This window comes from Acanthisitta chloris, unplaced genomic scaffold (genome assembly GCF_000695815.1).
Source record: "Acanthisitta chloris isolate BGI_N310 unplaced genomic scaffold, ASM69581v1 scaffold30010, whole genome shotgun sequence".
In the NCBI taxonomy this organism is placed as follows: domain Eukaryota; kingdom Metazoa; phylum Chordata; class Aves; order Passeriformes; family Acanthisittidae; genus Acanthisitta; species Acanthisitta chloris.
This window is the reverse complement of record NW_008652689.1, coordinates 1508-20773: the sequence shown is the minus strand read 5'-3', so window position 1 is coordinate 20773 and position 19266 is coordinate 1508. Positions and strand designations below refer to the sequence as shown.

General features: G+C 36.5%; 1 protein-coding gene across 1 annotated transcript; it reads left to right on the top strand.

Moving 5' to 3' along the window:
* Nucleotides 1-2926: 2926 nt before the first annotated feature.
* Nucleotides 2927-19055, top strand: PI4K2B (phosphatidylinositol 4-kinase type 2 beta). The gene is made up of 10 exons (XM_009078210.1): nucleotides 2927-2945; nucleotides 3330-3478; nucleotides 8758-8958; nucleotides 9402-9533; nucleotides 10923-11076; nucleotides 12756-12823; nucleotides 13324-13420; nucleotides 14670-14803; nucleotides 15880-15939; nucleotides 18352-19055. The coding sequence occupies exons 1-10, from the start codon at nucleotides 2927-2929 to the stop codon at nucleotides 18523-18525; spliced, it is 1188 nt and encodes a 395-aa protein (XP_009076458.1). The 3' UTR covers nucleotides 18526-19055.
* The last annotated feature ends 211 nt before the right edge of the window (nucleotides 19056-19266 follow it).

Below are 19266 nucleotides of genomic sequence, written 5' to 3'. Positions count from 1 at the left end.
GCTCCGCTCCGGGTGCGGGGTGAGGCTCCTGCGCTCCCTAACATCCCCGCCGCTGTCTCCGCTGCTCGCGCTCTCCTCGGTCTCTGCCGCTTTGTTGGGCCTCGCTTTGTTTTCTGTGATGTTTTTTTTCCTCAAACTTGTGGCTCTGCATGTTTTACAGACTGTTCTGTGGTGGGACTGTGAACACTTGGTGAGCTCTTGTCAAGTGTTCTGTCTCGCCTGTCCCAGTAATCACTTCCTCGTGACCCCCATCGTTTCATCCTGGAGATAAATTCAGGCTGTGTCTGTGCTTTGTTCCATGCATATGTTCACTTCATACCATCACTTGCTTTTAGAGTTTTAGGTCTGGACTCTGCTGTCGTGTTTTAGGTGACTTTATTTTATTAGCCACAGGGAGCTTGTACTAGTCTGTAGTGTTTAACTATAAGGAGAGAAAAATTTAACCACTGGTCTCAAGTACAGTCCAGAGCTATAATATGAACGTGATGTTGAAATGTTAGAGTTCTCCTCTCTTGTTCCCCCAAGACTTAAGATATGTTAAGCAGCTAGTGCTTCAGCCTGGAGTCTAGAGCTGTGAGTCTTGCACCACTGATTCAGTCAGGATGGTGAACAGATTACTATTTGTGATCTGTCTCAAGAGTGTGTAAGAAAATCTCAGAACTCAGATTGCAGCATCTCACTGTGTGTTTCCTTGTCCTTACCTTTTTTCTGTATGTGCAACAGTTGAAGGTACACAGTTGTTTCTCATGTCAGGTGGAACCAACATGCAACAGATGTTACTCATGCATGTTGTTGCAACACAGAGAGCTTCCATCATGGAATTGTGGTCACAATATAAGACTCTCTATAGAAAAAGAAGGAATTGGTTAAAGGGACTACCTTTAATCATGTTACTGTTAAAACAGTATAAATCTAGTTTAGTGCTGAATGAGTTCATACATGTTACTCTGGCCAGTTGTGTTAGTTTAGTTTTCATCATGTTGATGGAAGAACAGGTTGAGGTGTGTACATGGATGATAATATTTGTGTCTTCTTTGGCACATCTTCATCACTGCAGTAGAGCAGCTTCACGGCCTTGGGCTTTGTTCAAATTCATTTGAAAAAAGTTCCTGAGCTTGGTAGTTAGACTGTGTGTGTGTGAGCCCCTGTCTCCTTGGTGGGAGTTTAGTGAGAAGTTTTCAAGAGTAATTGTGAGAGAAACCTTGATTAGTTATAACTGTGAGTTTAGAAACTGTGCTGGGAATAAACTGTGACATAATTTGCTTTCTCAGCAGAAAGCTTGATGAAAATTTCTGAAAAAGAAATTAACTGAACTCCCTGCCATGTGACATTCAGCAAATACTATCATCAATTAAAATACCTCATTTTGAAATGGAATATGTTGATAAACTTCTTAAAACTGCCTTTTTCCTTATTGTTGGCCTGTTTTGGTGCAGCCACATCACTGTTGCAACAGGTTTTCTACAGCACAGCAGCAATACTGAACAAATCATGACTTTCAAAAATTCTCCTCTTCCTTGAGCTTGCAGCATAATGTGGGTTCTTTGTTTTTAATTCATGTTACCTGAAGTTATCTTTTAGGTTAGAAAAGATAATGAGACTACTTATGGCTTCAGGTTCTGGAATAATAAATGCACAGCAATTAAAAACTGATCCCTGAGACGCAGACAGCTGCAATCTGTGTGTTGTAAAGTTCATCTGGAGGTCTTCTTCATCTGGAAGATTAATGTGTAGAATGACTTAGCATGGGCATTGCATTTTATTTGGTAACAGTATAATGCACAACTCTGATTTAGCTTCCACTGAATATACAATGTACATACAAAATATGTAGTAGTTGCAGCTCAGCTGTGTGATGTGATGTACATGTGTAGAGATAGTTGAGGAGTAAGAGCCGCTGATTCAAAGTGAGGTTTCCCCTAAAAATAATTGTATTGTGGGTCTTTTGGTTTATTTCCCTAACTCAAGGCTTAAGTATTTTGTGACATGGCAATCTTTGAACTCTTTTCTTCTCCCTTGTCTGACTCTAAAGTCTCTAGTTTATCACAGAAGATTTGGCCAAGTAGTTGTAGCAGATTCTGATCCAGTGTGCTGTAGCTGTTGATCCTTAAGAATGACCTGCTTTAAGGCTTCTCTTCCTCTTGCCAACTCATGCTAAGATTTCCCTGTTTTTTTATGCTCTTTAGTTGTTCTTGTGTGGAAGCCAAATTATTATTTGTGAGTGATACATGCAGGCAAGTTCTAATGTTCTAAAAAGCTTCAAAGACTGTCCCGTGCTACAGAAAGGTGTTTATTTTCTATTTATTGTTTAGGAGTATCTTTTCTGAATGGATTCTGTGTCAGTTGTCATGGTGTTTATTTTCTATTTATTGTTTAGGAGTATCTTTTCTGAATGGATTGTGTCAGTTGCCATTCCCCAGGATGTATGTTACATTTCTTCAATGGCTGCAATGAGAACAAAGCAACTTTATCTGTAAATATTTAATTTAGAATAATGTTTCTTAATGCAGAAATGAGCCCTAATGCACAGACCCATTAGAATGCACTCAGTGAGCCTTAAAAATAAGGTATAATAACCTACAGTTTGAAAACTTGTGAAGAAATATTTTGGGAAGAAATGAAAGTATTAAATCCTGGCAACTTCCTTTCTAGTTGTCTTTCTAAATGTTTGCATAGGGTTGTAGAGTTTGCATAAAAGTCTGCATAGGCCTGATCTTTTGGTAGGTATGTGAAGAAATTCTACACTTCTTTAGGAGTGTTTTCATGTTGGAATGGTGATGGCATTCAGTACTTCACTGAGATGTTGGTGCCACTTGTCAGTGCTGTTTGTAAGAGATTGTTTTCTGGGTTAACTTCATTGTGTTTTAGCAGATAACAAACACCTTAGCCAAGCTCTTAAGTGAGTGGTATGATACTGTGGTGGGTAATGGACAGTTTGCTCTCAGGTAGGTTTCTCTACAAAAGGACACAAAAATAATACATACAACCTTTACCACTTTTTTCCACTGTTGTGACTTTGATCAAGTTCCTTTTTCTTATAAGCTTCATTGTGTAAATAACTATAAAAAAATCCTTGAAAGTGATAAACACTTAACAGTGGTAGTCTCAAATTTGTTGTTGCAGATTTGGCTGATTTACTTGAAACAACCTTTTAGACGTGGATAAATAAGTGGGAAAACTTGCACTGATTTAATGGGCCAGATTTTTCAGCCTGCTGTTGAATGAGTGTCAGCAGGGAAGGCTGTTAGCTTTTCTCTGTGTTTCACTTATGTTGTTGTTAATTTGCTGTACAAATTCCACTTAAGACTGTTTGTTTTCTTATTTTTCAGGACATGCTGCTGATTTGAATATATTTTTAGATGATCCAGAATTTGCAGAGATTATTCTGAGAGCAGAGCAAGCTATAGAATGTGGAGTTTTTCCAGAAAGAATCTCTCAAGGATCCAGTGGGAGTTACTTTGCCAAGGATCCAAAAGGGGTGAGCATGTGACTGCAAAGCCACTGTCAGCAGCAAGTTGAAAATGGAAATTTAAGAGTTCTATTTAAGTGGAAATTAGTTTAAATAAGTTGTTTAATAATGTATGGTGTGCAAAAATTTATGTTGGAAAGATCAATGCAAGTAATATTTAGATTTCTAATTATGTCTTGCAGCACTAGCTAAGGCAAAATATAACTTCTCTGCTATAGTTTTATCATGTGTTGAATGATCTGCAGCAAAGAAATATGGAGAAAATAAAAGGTCCTCTAACATCTGGAAGCAATTCAGGAATTCCTTCGTGTGGAATCTTGTTCTCGGTGTGTTTTAAATGATTTTGACACAACTGGGCTTCTGGTTTCAGTACTGTTTAGGCTTCTTCAGCTAAGCCTGTATTTTTACCTCTGTTCTTTTTTAGATAGTCTTTTATTTAGGTCATGTCTCCTTTCCCCTGTATGATTGGTAGATGGGTGAGAAGACTGATATCATCAAATCTACCTTTTTACTTGTACTTATCTGCTGAATCTTAAATGGAGGCTTTGGTTTCCCTACCCTTGGTGGTAAATGATGCCTTGAATAGTGGTCATCAAAGAGGTGTCCTAAGGTTACTTGGAGACAGAGAAGTAACAGTTACCTGAATATCTCACTTAAAAAGTGACCTTTGGTTAGCCTTATTTAGTAAGAGAAGATTGTTTCAGACACACTTTCACATTGTGTTCATTAAATTAGAAATACTTTGCTACCAACCCATTCCACAAAATAAGACTTCCAACCTCTCCACTTTTGTTAATTTGTCATATTTGTTTTTATTTCAGGCTCAGTCAGCAGTTTTCTGGTCTTAGATAAGCGTAGGTGTTCGTTAATCCCGAAGATCCTAGTTGTGTTGGACATGAAAGTTCCAACACTTTGCGTGCCTAGACATTCATATTCATATTTATTCCATGCATCCACGTGATGGTAATTTCACTTTCACGTAGGAAGGAATATGGGTTTTGTTTAGCTTTTAGTCATATTATTGGTCATTACAAAATATATTCCTGTTTTGCCAGTTAATTTTCATAGTTTAGCGTGTTTTCATGCCAATTTTCTGGTGACAGATTTACACTTTATTGAATGAGTGATTTTGATGTGTTTTTTTAAATGGTTACCTGACTTAATATCAAAAATACATCAATTTGTGATTTTATTTATTAGTTTATTTTTATGGAAAATGGCAAAGTTATCCCTTTAAGATCTTTTGAAAGCTGTACACTGCAGCTCATTCACCTGTGTTTAGGAGCATTTGTTATTAATGATCCCCTTTATTCTGCCAGAGAAGAGACAAAGTAGGTTGGGAAGGAGAGTCTGTTGTTGAAGCTGGAAGGAAAAAAAATTCTAATGGCTTTGTGGGTTTCTTGTTATTGCAAACAATGCTGTAGATATGAAAACCTGTCCAGAGTTTCACCAGACTTCTTAAACCTCAGGTGACTTCCCTATTTCAGTGGCTTAGGTTTTTAGGTTGTATACTTATATAAGCATCTTCAAACTTTATACTGTTTTTAAAGAAGTGTTTTAAATTTAATTTGCAATAGGAAAAAATCTAACCAAATACTGTTTTAAATCAATATGTTTTCAAAAATTCAGTGCATGATGTGTCTAAAGAGTATTCCAGAATGTCACGCTAAAAATGCTTTACAGCTGCTTAAGTGGGGGTTTTTTGGAGTTTTTCTTGATATTGTGAAATTGAGATTTTTTTATTCTGAGAAAGTTAGTAGAGACATTACTAGGAAAAAAAAAATCATCATACTTATTCTGTATTTCCATGCATGCAAATCTGTTTTGACTGAAGCTTCTCCAGACTGATTTTGCTGTTTTTTTGGTGACTAGTAAATGCCTGAGACACTTGCTGTGCCCTGGGGCTACTGAGAGTACTGATACATCATTTTTGTCTGAATATAACCATAGTATTTTGGAATGGAGCTTATTATTCCTTGTTTCTTACATGGTGATTTTCTTGTCAGTTTTACTTTTTTTTCATGAAGTGTTATTTTTGTTTCAAATTAAGTTCCTAGTAGTGACTTTCCCTCTTCCTTTGTGCAGGTCATTGATTTGAATATAAGTGTTCAGAAGAGAGGAAAGATTAAAAAACAAAAAAGACCATTTATTTTATATGGGTTAGAAAGAATTCATTGCAAAATATATAAGTATTTCTCAGCATGGGACTGTGAGAATAATGATACTGAGTTTTTAGCGAACTTTCAATGTTGCTTTTATTCTCTGCACTAAATTTAGAGCTTATCTACATTTACTATCCGTATTGAAGGTCTGATAAAACTTCATTTTGTCAATAGTGCAGCTCTCATTTGTGGAATGGATTTCAGATCCTGTTTGACTGAGTATTGCATCATTTCTCTTCAGACCTGTTCTGTGACTTGGTTTCTCCTATTCTGCTTGAGTAATCTCCTCTTCCTCAGGCTGGGAAGGAGCTCATTATAGATGTGCTAAGCCTTCTTACTGGTCAGCTTCTGAAGTGTTTACCCACACTAATACCAAGTTACAGTAAAATAAGCTGTTTCCATTAGGTCATCTTATTTGCTGATTTGGGTCTTTCAGAAAGATAAAACTCAGTGTCCAATTAAAATGAGCTTTTTGCATTTATTGGCAAAAAGTATATAGTTGCATACTGATATGAAGGAGTTCAGCACTATTGCTGAAGTGTTGTAAGTTTCTGCATTTGTTGTTCATTGTGTAACCAATAAATAAAAGACATTGTGCCTGTCACAAATTGTTCTGCTATATGTTCCTGACAGTTTAACTCCTGGCTAATTGGCAATGCTAATGGAATCAGTCTATAAATTAATTTTGACTAGCAAAATTAAGACTGACCTTGGTAGCTTGTCCTGTGTATTGAGCTTTCTGGTTTGACTCTGGTCCTCAACAGTGGTGGCTCTGCAAAATTTAGCAAGGTTCTAACTTCAGTGAAGCCTTGAAAACCATATCTAGATTTGACAGTATAGCAGTAGTGGAATGAGCTAAGCTCCTTTTTTAAATAGGCACTTTGTAGGAAGCATTATCCAGAGAGTGATTCAGAGAGGAGATAATTAAAGGTTTGGCACATACTGCTAAGTACCCCACAACGTTTCTGGAAAATGCAAAGCTGTAAGCTCTGTGCTAAGCAGGCAGATATATACGATTCAATGGGAGAAAATTAAATAACTTTTTAATGATTCTAAACCTAACAACAGAATTTTGACTGTAGTACCAAGTAAATTCAGTTTCCAAAAGTGTTGTGATTCAGAAATGGAAAATAATAGTGAAGTGTTCAGAAAACATTCTGGCTTTTCACATTGCATAGAATATTTAATGCAAGTGTGACTGTAGGTTTAATTTGTGTTGTCTGTGCAGTTGCATAGAACTTGTTCATGGTGTTGAATGTAACTTTAGAATCACAGATATCAGCATATCAAACCCAAGAGAATTCTTGTCAATTTGTTTCCTGCCTCTGTTGATAGGAAACTTATTGTATGAATGCAAATGATGGTATTTTGTAGCTTAGATCTCCTGGTAGTTAATGGGAATGAATGAAAATAGATGAATGAGACAGATGATGCTACTAATGCCTGGTGTCTTGTAGAGTCTTGTTTACAAACTGAATGAATTGAGTTCTCTGTAGTTACTTTGTCTTGGACAATCTTGGACAAAGTCAGTGAAAATTCCCTAGAAGCTAAACGAGCTGGTGAGATCCTCTCCCTAATCTAAATCAGGAGTTACTGAAGCAGAGTGCTAGTTTCTGGCTGCCAGCAAACTTCATCACCTGAGTGTGAATCAGCTTTGAGTGTTGGTGCAACGGGTGGTGTTTAGCTTGTTGAGATGCCACTTTTTTCATAAGGATTCAGTGAAGTGCTAACATGTGAAAATGCTTCTTCAATACTCCTTCTTAAATGTTTATTAGAATTTGTTGTACTTGCCATTGCCCAGTGAGAAGGAATGAAGATACAGCATTTCTACAACATTCCACTTGACCTATAGGAGAGTTATTTTGTGGACTTCATGCACTAGGCTGAAATTTATCACAGACAATTGAACAGTTATATACTTTAGTGTGGTAATAATCTTGTGGTTTGAGGTGAACAAATATAGAATCATCTGTAGAAGGCACCTTGAGAAATCACCTAATGTCTGTACTGTGGGGCAGGATCACTTTAACATGATTCCTGATGAGTGTCTAACTAACCTGTTGTTAGTTGCATCCTGTTTTGGAGACTCCAGAACCTGTCTGTCTGTTCCATTCTTGAGCTGCTCTTAAGTTTCAAAAGGGTTTCTTCTTTACTACTTATCTGCTGGGATTTAAGCCTATTGGGTTTTGGCTCGTTAGCAGAAAATGTGCTTGTTTCTTTTTTCTACAGCAACCTATTATGTAGTTTTCACTGTGCCTCATTTTCTTTTAGCTTAAGCAATCCCTGTTCATACAGTCTTTAATTACTCACATAATTTGTGCTTACTGGTGTTTTTTCCAACATTCTCTAGTGTGTTAAGAGATTTCTTAAGAAGTCCAAAATTGGACACAGTGCTCCAGTGGCTGATGGTCACCATGGTCAGCTTTGAGTTGAGGAATCTGCAGCAGTGGTAGATGACACTGCTTATAGGAATTGCAAAGTGCTGAACCTTTTGATCCATTCAAACTTAGAGCAGTATGAAAAATAAATTTAACAAAGAAAACATATCATTTGATTATTAGCATTCTGCATGTTTGTCGCTTTCCTGGAGCCATCATGTCTCTGTATGAAATAGCTTGTCTGAAAGTTGGTGGGCTGAAAATTGTTTTTAAAGCACCTTTAAAACCTCCTTTTCAAAGAACTACAAGTACCAAAAATATATATTCTAAAATAGAGTCCTCTTTGATTTTGGAAAAATGCTTTGAAAAAGTAAATGCTAGTTGGGTTTGAATTTCACAGAATCATTAAGATTGGAAAAGACCTCTGAGATCATCAAGTCCAACCTATGACCTAGCACTACCATGTCAACTAGACCATGGCACTAAGTGCCACGTCCAGTCTTTCCTTAAGCACCTCCAGGGATAGTGACTCCACCATCAATCCTAGACAAGCATTTCATGATAAATTTATCAGGAATTCTATATTGTTGGTTTTATTACAAGTTTCATCATGTAAAAAGAGCAATATAAAAAAATGCAATATATGGGATTTAACCAGTATTTTCAAGTAAGTGATTTTCAAACTAATTATAACATTTTGCAACTCAAAGTGCTCATATTTTGATTTTTTTTTTTTTTTAAATATTAGAACATCATTGGAGTGTTCAAACCAAAATCTGAAGAGCCTTATGGACATCTCAATCCAAAATGGACCAAATATTTTCACAAAGTTTGTTGTCCTTGCTGCTTTGGCAGAGGCTGCCTCGTTCCAAATCAGGGATACCTCTCTGAAGCTGGTGCCTATCTTGTGGATGACAAGCTGGGGCTGGGAGTTGTACCTAAAACTAAGGTAAAAGTTCAAACATGGAAAAAATGACAGATTTGTCAGTCTCTGGACTGTACTTGTGTAGATATCCTTGTGTATCACATGTTATCCCTAAGTTGTTATGCCACGTGTTCTGCCAAAGTCCAAAGGCACAGTGTGTTGGTGTAGAAATAGTGACTGTGATTTTTGCTTTAAGGGATAAGGTTGAGATCTGAATTGAATCTCTGCTTGGGAGCCACTTCAGTTTCTGGCTTTTTCTGATATCTTTTGTGCCTTGTGTTTTGGTAAGATACAAAAATTGCAAAAATCAGCATGTAAAGATTCCCATTTTTGTCTGAGAGATGTAAAATAGAAAATGCTTCATACTTCCTTTTTTCCTTTGTTTTTGACAGCTGAGCATAAAATTTACTGTGAATTTATAATTGAAATAATAAGGAATTCTGAGCTGTGTTTAACTTTGTTTTAAGGTTGTCTGGCTTGTCAGTGAGACCTTTAATTACAGTGCAATAGATCGTGCAAAGTCAAGAGGAAAAAAATATGCTTTAGAGAAAGTGCCAAAAGTTGCTAAAAAATTTAATCGAATTGGACTACCTCCTAAGGTAAGATGAAAACTAAGTCATTTGTGCACTTCCTGATTTTTACACAAAGCTTTGAATTAAACAAAAAAAAGTTTGTAAGTATCTTCAACAGTAGGAGGAAAAACCCATTGCTTGTTGAGAACTCTCTAAATGTCTGAAATGTGATAAATATGATTGTTTCTGTGCAAAGTCTATCTACTCTTGCATCATTCTTTGATTTGAACTACTTTAATCATCTCAGCACTTTTTGTTTCAGTTTCCAGTCCAGCTTTCTGCTGGAGTAGTAACGAGCTGCAGTGTTGTACACCTCACTTCTTTCTTCTCTTTATTGATCATTTAGTACATTTCCTGTCAGTGTCATGTTTTTATATTGTCTGTCTGGTTTTTCCCTGCAATTTTGCTAGTTCTTTATTTTTTCCTAGATTTTTTTTTTTTGGCCATCTGTTGTTTGTTTTCTCCTTTTGGATATTCTATTGTTGTATAAATCCTACCTTCCTTTTCTTTTATGTGAAGACTACACTGAGTTAAAACCTCACCTCTTTCTTGCCTAATGAGTCTTATTGTATCCCCAAAATCTCACTACCCTGTTACAATCCTGAGCTTTTAAAGCACAGGTTATGTAGAGTGTTGGTTTCCAGCAGTGTAGATCCATGTGACACAGGTTATGCAAGTTTTGTATCAGCATGGTTATTGCACGTGCTGTGTGTTTATCCACAGCTCTGCACGTGTCTCTTTATCTGCATTTTGCTTCTCAAATATAAGTTCTCTTTTGAATGTTAATCTTGAACACCTTTCCCGTTTCACATACGTATGGAGCCTATGCCATCTCTATTTTTCTTCCTTGGACTCTTTTGGGAAATGTACTTCAGTCTTTTTCATGCAAAAAGGATCTGTCTTGGGGGAAGAAATGGTTAGTGCTGCTGTTCTCATCAATGAAGGTTAAAAGCTTGTCAGAGAGGAAGATTTTTCTCCTGTAATTTTTAGTGAGTTTCCTCTTTTCTGCTCTTTCTCTGTTTCTACTATTGAACAAAGTGTTTCCAGTGAAAAAGAGGTGTTGTTTCTTTCTCTCTGTTTCAAATATTTCTTGTAATACTGACTGTTTATTTACATTGAGTTGCCTGGCTACATTTTATTCCTGCTAAACTCAGTGAATGCTTAAATAAATATTTAAAAGAAAACACCATTGAATCCCCTAGAAAAATACTCATGATTTGAGTCTTACCCCCTCTTTTTTTTTTATTTTTTTTTTAGTTTAGGAATGACAGAGAAACCACTAAGAATTTTTTTTTGATGTCACACTTCTTCTGTTCTGAACTTTGAAAGCATATAATGAGTTTTTCTGTTAACGTTGAGATTACTTATGTGACCTACCCAAGTGCATTTTCCAAGTGCAGTTTCTCAATATTTCAGGTTGGCTCCTTCCAGCTGTTTGTTGAAGGATATAAGGAAGCTGACTACTGGCTCAGGAAGTTTGAAACTGATCCTTTGCCTGAGAACACAAGGAAAGAGTTTCAGTCGCAGTTTGAAAGATTGGTTATCTTGGATTATGTCATCAGAAATACAGGTATTTCTTAGTGTCTCCTGCTGTTTGTCTGCTTTTGTGAGGCAGAAATAGTAAGCAGTGCTGGCTGAAACCTGCTGCTTAAGGCTTTTAATGCATTTCAGATGTTTTTCTCACAATTGAAGGCCAGAAAGTTGCCATTTGAAACTTCAAAAACTGTACTTTGGGTTTGAATATTAAATATCACAATATGAAAAAAACCCAAACAACCTTTTTTTGACTGTTACTTGGTATTTTTAAGCAATGTAACAATTTAAGAACAAATATTTTCATTATGCTTTAATTCTGTGTGTAAGCTATTAACAGTTTCCCCTGATTAGAGTAAAGGATGATGAGGTTTCAGGGACTGTAACAAAAAGCCATGACTGCAATTCCTTTCATGCTAAGCTGGAGCTGATAACAGCACAGTTTTGGATCAGTGCACAATGGTTCATATTCATTGTGACTAGGCACTGAAGCACAGCTGTGATGTACACCTGTCAGTTCTCCTGCATTGTTTCTTTCTCTCAGAAGCTGCTGTTCTTTTTGTTGACTATGTAGGTGAATTGTTTCTTCAAGAATCCAAAGACAGTTTTATATTTGAAATAATTCCTTTGCTGCATTGTTCTGACAAAGCATATTTACTTTTCTTCAGACATCCTAGCTCATTTTCCTTTTCTTAAGTTATCTCCTTGTGGAAGGAAACTAGAAGTAGAAAGTTCCATAGGAACATAATACTTGTTAGCTATTGCTATGGTCTGTCAGCTTTATCAAACAAAGCCCAGTATTTCCAAACAGTTACTGTGTTCTGTGAGGTTCTTAAGATCATAAGGCAAATATTAAAATGCAAAGCCTCATTACGTGGATGATTTTAATTCATCCAATATGTCTAATTATAATAGAACATTGAAGTCTTCTGATGGATGTTTAGTTAAACTTAAGGGAGCACCTAAAGATGACAGAAGGATCTACAAATCCATATGGTCTTTCTCTGTCTGAAAGACCTTCTCAGAGCCTTCAATATCTCAATTTTGTCTGAACAGTGCAGTTATTTTCAGGTTCTTCCCATTTTCAGTATTTCCCCCTTCCACCTTGTAGTGTTTTCTCCGTGTGGTCAAACATCGCACTATAACTTTTTGGTGCCCCTCTCCCTTTTCCCATCAGCATTCAGACAAGCTTGAAAATTAAGTCATTGTGGTCTGATAGTGTTTTCCCCAGAAAAAAAGTGCACACCACAGCCAATAATGCTGCATGAAATGTATGAAAATAGTTTTTCTCTCCTTGATATTTTGCTGCATATTCAGCCAGTTGGGGAAACTAAAGAAGTAATAGAATCATAGAATTTAAGGGTTGGAACGAACCTTACAGATCATCTCGTCCCAACCCCCCCTGCCATGGGCAGGGACACCTCACCACTAGATCAGGTTGCTCAAGGCCTCATCCAGCCTGGCCTTGAACACGACCAGGGTCAGGGCAGTAATACGTCAGAACACTTGGTAAATTATTGGTCTTTCATGGAATCAGTTGCCTGTATATCTCAGTGAAGCTGCAGCACATGTATTGTGGTGGAAAAAAGCATTTTGAACAGTTTGGCCTGATTCCACGGGTAAAGTCTCAGTTTACAATACTAGTCATTATATATCACTTTAGCTGATGATCCCTGTATAAATATTGTTTTGTGACATGCATTTTCCTGTTTAAAGACAGAGGTAACGATAACTGGTTAGTCAGGTACGAAAAACAAGATGATGGACCTGATCTGTCAGATCAGGTAAGAAAATTGTACTCTAAAACCTATATTCTTTAAATTGTTTAGTTTTGTAGCTTAGTCTTTGCTGTGGATTAAGGGCATGGCTTTAATTGTGGTGCATGGTCTCAAGAAATATGATAACTGCAAATTATTCTAGGCAAAATGAGTGGAAAAACTATTTTGATTAGACTAGTTTAGATGGAAGTGCTGGAAGTTATTTTTAGTGTTGCACATTTTTGCTTTACTAGCTTGGGCTATAATAATGGTAGAAGTGCCCACTGTTGCCCAGGCACATTACTTCAGCTCTTTGTGCTCTGCTTATCTTGTATTTGGGAAAGGGCTCCCCTTTAATGGTGGTAGAGCAAGAATTATATGTGCCAAAATTTATTTGGGTATGGCTTTATGTTGTTTAAGTTGAATTTAACCTGTGAAACTAAAAGGTATAATGTTTAGTATTTTTCATGTTTCACTGTTTCTGTAAGGACATAAGTATACTTATTTTTCAAATATTCCTTCCTTAGGATATCCAATGGACCATAACTAAAGAGTCTATTAAAATTGCTGCAATTGACAATGGTTTAGCATTTCCTTTTAAGCATCCTGATGAGTGGAGGGCATGTAAGTATTGCATTCTTCAGTCATCTTCCTTTTGGGAGAGTAACTTCCAAAGAAGTATTGTTCTTTGGCTCGTTGTAGTAAGAAACTAGTGCAGCAAAGACCTAAAGGCAAAAGGTGCAGGAAAACAAGTTATTCAATGCTGACTTTGCTGCAGTTTTCACTTGGAAGGTTTGCTCTCAGGCTCTTGGGTCTCAAAGCTTGTAAGTAGAGCATCTGGGAATGAATCATTACCCAAAGCAGAAGAAAGGGAGCATTTAAGGAAAATGGTCATACAGAAGTTCATAGGAGTAGATGGGATGCAGTTTCCTCATCACTCTTGAAAGACTGTAGTAGTCTGGGAGGTTGCTTCAGTCCCCATGAAGACTGGAATGAATCCTCCTGGATGCTCAGACACAAGGTGGTGGGGAAGCCAGCATGGATTTACCAAGGACAAACTCTACTTGATCAGCTTGCCAGGCTTTCATGATAAAATGGCTGGTTCAGTGGATGAGGGCAGGGCAGCAAATACTGATTGTCCTTGAATTTTGCAAGGAGTTCTGAATGCTCTGACATGCTAGCCTTGCAGTGAAACTGGAGATACAAACTGGGCAGACAGTGTGTGGAAAACTGGCTGGACTGTTGGGCTCAAAGGGCTGTGGCTGGTGTCAGCAAGTTCAGTGGGTGGCCTGGTGCTAGTGCCTCTTCTCAGTTCCTGCGATTAATAGTTTGGAGTCCCGTTTAATATCTGGTAATAGTAATTACTCTTGCATGTATTTTGAAGAAGTTGTCTAATAGCAATTACATGAAAAGTCAAGAATGTTTTTTCCCTCAGCATGCTTAGAAGGTGGTTTAAAAAGCTAAAAATAATATTAGAAATAGTAGCTACTTCTTCATTGATTCTTCAGTATGAGTCAAACACCTGAAGGATTTTTCTTTGGTTACAGCTATTATATTACTCCAAGGGAAACTGCATTACTAAACTAGGAGAAGGCCTCTACTATTGCTTACAGTGTTTAGTTTATATATTTTTTTTACTTCTTCAACTAAATATTTATTGCCTAATTTATTTTCACTGTTAGGAAAAAAGGGCATAGCAGCTGTAATGTTGCTCTTGTATCTGTGACCAAAAGGGACATATGGGGTAACAATGCTGGGAAAAGTGGTGTGTTACTGGGATCTTGCAGTAGTCAGCAAAGTACTCTACTGAAGAATTTAATTTTTGCCTGTTGTTGGTCATGTAAAACATGTTAATCATGTTTTTCTGCATTAGATCCCTTTCACTGGGCTTGGCTTCCTCAAGCAAAAGTTCCTTTCTCTCAGGAGACCAGAGACCTAGTTCTTCCTCGCATTTCTGATATGAACTTCGTACAGGACCTTTGTGAAGATCTGTATGAGCTATTTAAGGTGAATCAAGTGCTTCTTTGAACTGAACATTACAGAAATAGCTGATACCTGTAATGGAACAGTCAAACTCATACAAAGAAAAATGATCTACCTTCTGTATTTCATGGTACTGTGCTATTTTAGCATGGTAGAAAGGGTTTATATAATTATATGGAAACTGTCACCAATGTGGTTAATTGGTCACATTGATTGATGTGGTTAATTAATCAGCTCATCTGAAAACATAATTACCACCTATTAGATATCTAAGTTTCACATAATCAGTTAAAGCTAGTTAACTTTTATAGCATAATCTGTGTAAAAACTCCGTTTAACATACCTTTGTGGTGTGTACACATCTAAACTGTAGCAGCCCGAGGAACATAAGTGCACACCTTTCATACACTTAATTTTTCATGCATGTATTCTGCTAAGCTGATGCTAAAATCTTGACCACATTTTAAAGGCAAACTCACTTTGAAGACACTGAAACTGTGCTACAATATTGACAGGTAAAAATGTCCCCCAAATATTCCATGAACAATTGTGTTAGATGTTCAAGTGAAATAATCCAAATAAGGATTGAAAGAATTAGATATTTTCAGCTTTTAGTGAAAATGCAGCTGCGATGTCAAAACTAGATCCTGAAACACATTTTTGCAATGTTTGTCTCTTTGACTCATTTGTATTCAAAGTGACTCTGGGTTTGTCAGTTGAAGTGTTTAATAAACCTGAAGGAGGAGTTATTAGTCTACCAGAGTGAGCACGAGAGAAAGAGCAGTGTAACATTGTGATGGTAATAAATCTGGTATCTACCACGTATTGCCATCTACGCATGTTCACTGATGTATTTTACTAGTGTGATGTGGAACATTCTTCATTCTCACCTGAAAGTTTCACGTGAAAATGAAGTAAACTTGCTGCAATAAATAGGCCTTTTTGTGGGTCATACTAGGATTCTATTTGAAGCTTTCAAAGTTGTTATAGTGTTGGTAAATATGAATATGCATATTATGATATTGATGAATTTGCATGTGAAATAAATAGCTAAAACCAAATGTAATTTCCTATAATAATTGCTTGTTTTCTCAATGAAGACTGATAAAGGATTTGACAAGGCTACCTTTGAAAACCAAATGTCTGTTATGAGGGGGCAGGTAAGACTGCTTTTTTACATTTTTATTTATGTATTTGGTTTGTCGTCACTTCGCAGCTACTTTTTTTAGAGCTACAAAAAATGACTCTTATTGAACTGAAAGACACTTGAAGGTGTAGTCATCTGAGAAGATGAAATTTCTAGAGTTTATTGTTCTTATTTGCATTTAGATGAGACAGCAGAAAGTTTATGCTGATATTTTTATTATTTTTATTAAAGATTTTCTTAAATAATCTAATTGGGTTTTAGTGGTTTTGTGAGGGATGGGGAGGACTTAATAACCATATATTCTCTTTTAAAAATCAAACACTAGAGAAGATTCACAAATTTGGATGGAAAATTTGGTGTGTAATTTCATTATGCTGTTAAAATAAATGTGACTTTATTTTGGAGGGTTAACTTGATTATTGAAATATCTCTCACAAGAAAGCAATATGAGGTAATAAAATTTCTTCATCCTGTCAAGTGTTAAAACCATATTTTGTAACAGTCCAGCCATTTTCAAATTATTTAGTTCATTGTAGGCATAAAAAAGTGATTTCTGAAAATGTAAGGGAATTGGACTAGATAAATTAATAGTCCAATTTGCCTTGAATTTATTGAAACTGACTTCTCTGTGCTCATAATTCAACATGGGTAGTTTAAAGCCATAAATTCAGAATTCCCAGAGTGGCCTAATCTGATCTTTTCTCTGTGGAATTTCCTGCATCAAGAAGCACCTTGCACAAGGCTCCACCTCTGCAGAGTCAAACATAATCAGGTTAGCATCTGTTTTGTGGTGGCTAAAAGGCAGCAAACCTTGGTTATTAGATTGAATTATAGGAGAGATTTCTGAAATGACTCTTCTGAGAAGTTTGTGCAGTCATGGGAAGGTCCTTGTGAAGTCCTCATGCATCTTAAACTGTGTTAAGAAGCTTTTTCCTGATGAGAAATTGGCTACAGGGAGTCTGTTCTTTAACAAAACGCTTGAGGAAAAACATGATTGATGTAATGGAGAGAGATGTAGCTGAGGTTGTCTAAATTAATTTTCCACTATAAAGGGCTGCATCTGGACCCTTCCTTCACACCTTGTCCCTGAGGTGCATTTCTGCAGAGATTTGTTGTGTTGCTTGTTTTTTTCAATCTCTCTAGCTACATAAGATTTTGTTTCCCTCTGGGAAATGTCAGGTTTTCAGGCACAGATTTAGGGAAGGAATGCAGATAATGAGGATTTCTTGTATGTGATTGGAAATATATCACCAAACAGTGCCTTTTAGCACTGTTTTTTGCTGTAATGCCAAAGTATGTTACAAGAGCAGTATAGAACAGTGGGCTATGTAGATCACATGATAATGGATTCATTCACTTGGGATGAATTTGCAGGTTAGCCAAAACATCTAAATACATCCTTAAAAATAAAAGTTTAAGAATCAGGAAATGAAGGATATAGTTTAGATAAAGATAAGGAGACTGCAGAGAAACATCTTGCATGTAAGGGGTGAAGCCTTTAAATCTAAGGTACCAAATACAGTTAGAAGTCTAGTTTTGTGATGTGCAGGAAAAAATATTGGGAATGGTTTCAAACCCAAAATAAAAAGCTCTCTCAAGAATGTAGAGACTAAACAACAGGTATCACATATCTACAAAGTAATGCCTAGGGCCTTGAAAATGTAAATGTCAAGTGGAGTTAGTGGCAGAGCCAAATTGCAGTAAATAAAAAAGTCTTTGTCAGGTTTCTTTGGCCATGAGAGTGCAAAGAATCAGTGATTGTCACAAGGAAGAAAGCAGCATCATGCAGGAGGAAAAAAAGGCATCATATTAAGGATAATGCAAGCATGTCACCGGAGCTAAATTATATATAAATTATAAATCCTTGCCTCAGTTTTCCGCAGGATGTGCATTGAACAAGAGGTAAATTATCAGGGCAGTCCATGAGCACTGAAGTTTTGGTAGGAAGATAACAGACTCTTGAGAGCTGAGGGCTGAATTTGGATCTGAACCCTGGGTTTGGTATGAGTTAATAATATGGCTTCATATCTTCTGGTACAAGAATAATTTGTAGCTAAACTGCTGGTAGATCCTATGTTAAATCGTGTTTATGACTTTGTTGTAGGTGTGTTTGTCATTAACGCTGCAATGCTTTCAAGAGATGTGCTAAATTTAAAGTGCTCTTACATTTTTGTCACTAACATTTTTGGAAAATTGGGAGAGGATTGCATGAAATATTCAAGAGGAGAACAGAAGGGTAGTCAGCAGTAGGATGTCTTCATGTGACCAAATAAATAAAATATTTCTACTTGCAAGAGAGTATCTTTTAAACATAATTTTTTCAGCTACACAGTCTTCTACAGAATTGATTTATGAGTGGCATCTGCATTTGTAAGCCACAGTTTTACTTGTGCACCCTAACCTTACCTGCTTTTACTCTTTTTAGATACTAAACCTTACTCAGGCATTAAAGGATGAAAAAAGTCCCATTCAGCTTGTTCAGATGCCACGTGTGATTGTAGAGCGAAGTAGCACTGGAAGTCAGGGCCGAATTGTTCACCTGAGTAATGCATTCACACAGACCTTTCATAGCAGGAAGCCTTTCTTTTCCTCCTGGTAGCATCAAAAATACGTGGGAAGAGTAAGTTTCTCTTAACTTTAGAAAGCTACTTCTGTGTAAAGGCTCTGCAATAACATCTTTCTGCTGTATACCAAGAGCTCTGACTGCTGACACCTCAGAACTTAAATCCTAAAGACTTAAGAAATGTATTTTGAATGTAATAAAAGTTTACAATTTTTGTGTCGAAATTGTGAATTCTTATGTCAGGGAATGAAAGGAATTTGTCCATACTGTATTTTTATAGGCTAAATTAATGTATTCTCAATAAGGGAAGATAACACAGTTTGCATATGCTGAGAAACTACTTTTGAATACAATAGGAATTTTTTGTTTAATGCAAATGTGAGAATCTATACACTATCAATTTCTTTTTATATGGCCTTTAAGAAAAGTTCAGAATGTTTTCTTTGATTGTGAAAATGCTTTTCCTTGGAATTTCTTCCTGATATTTTAAACTGGTTATAGATTTTTGTAGGCTGGTTACTTGAAAAGTTATGCACTTAAAAAAAGCGAAGTCAATCTGTCCTTGACAAACAAGTGAAAGAAAGGGAGAAGGGGAAAAAAAATATTCCAAGTAGGTTTTTTTGCACACGAGGACCAAAAATAGACAAAGAGTTGAATTACAGCAAAGCTCAGCCTGAGTAAATACACACAGTTTCTACTGTGACAAAATAAACTGAGTGTATGTTTCAGAGGTTGAAATTTCACTGTAGCGTTTGGTACTTGTATATTTAAGCACAT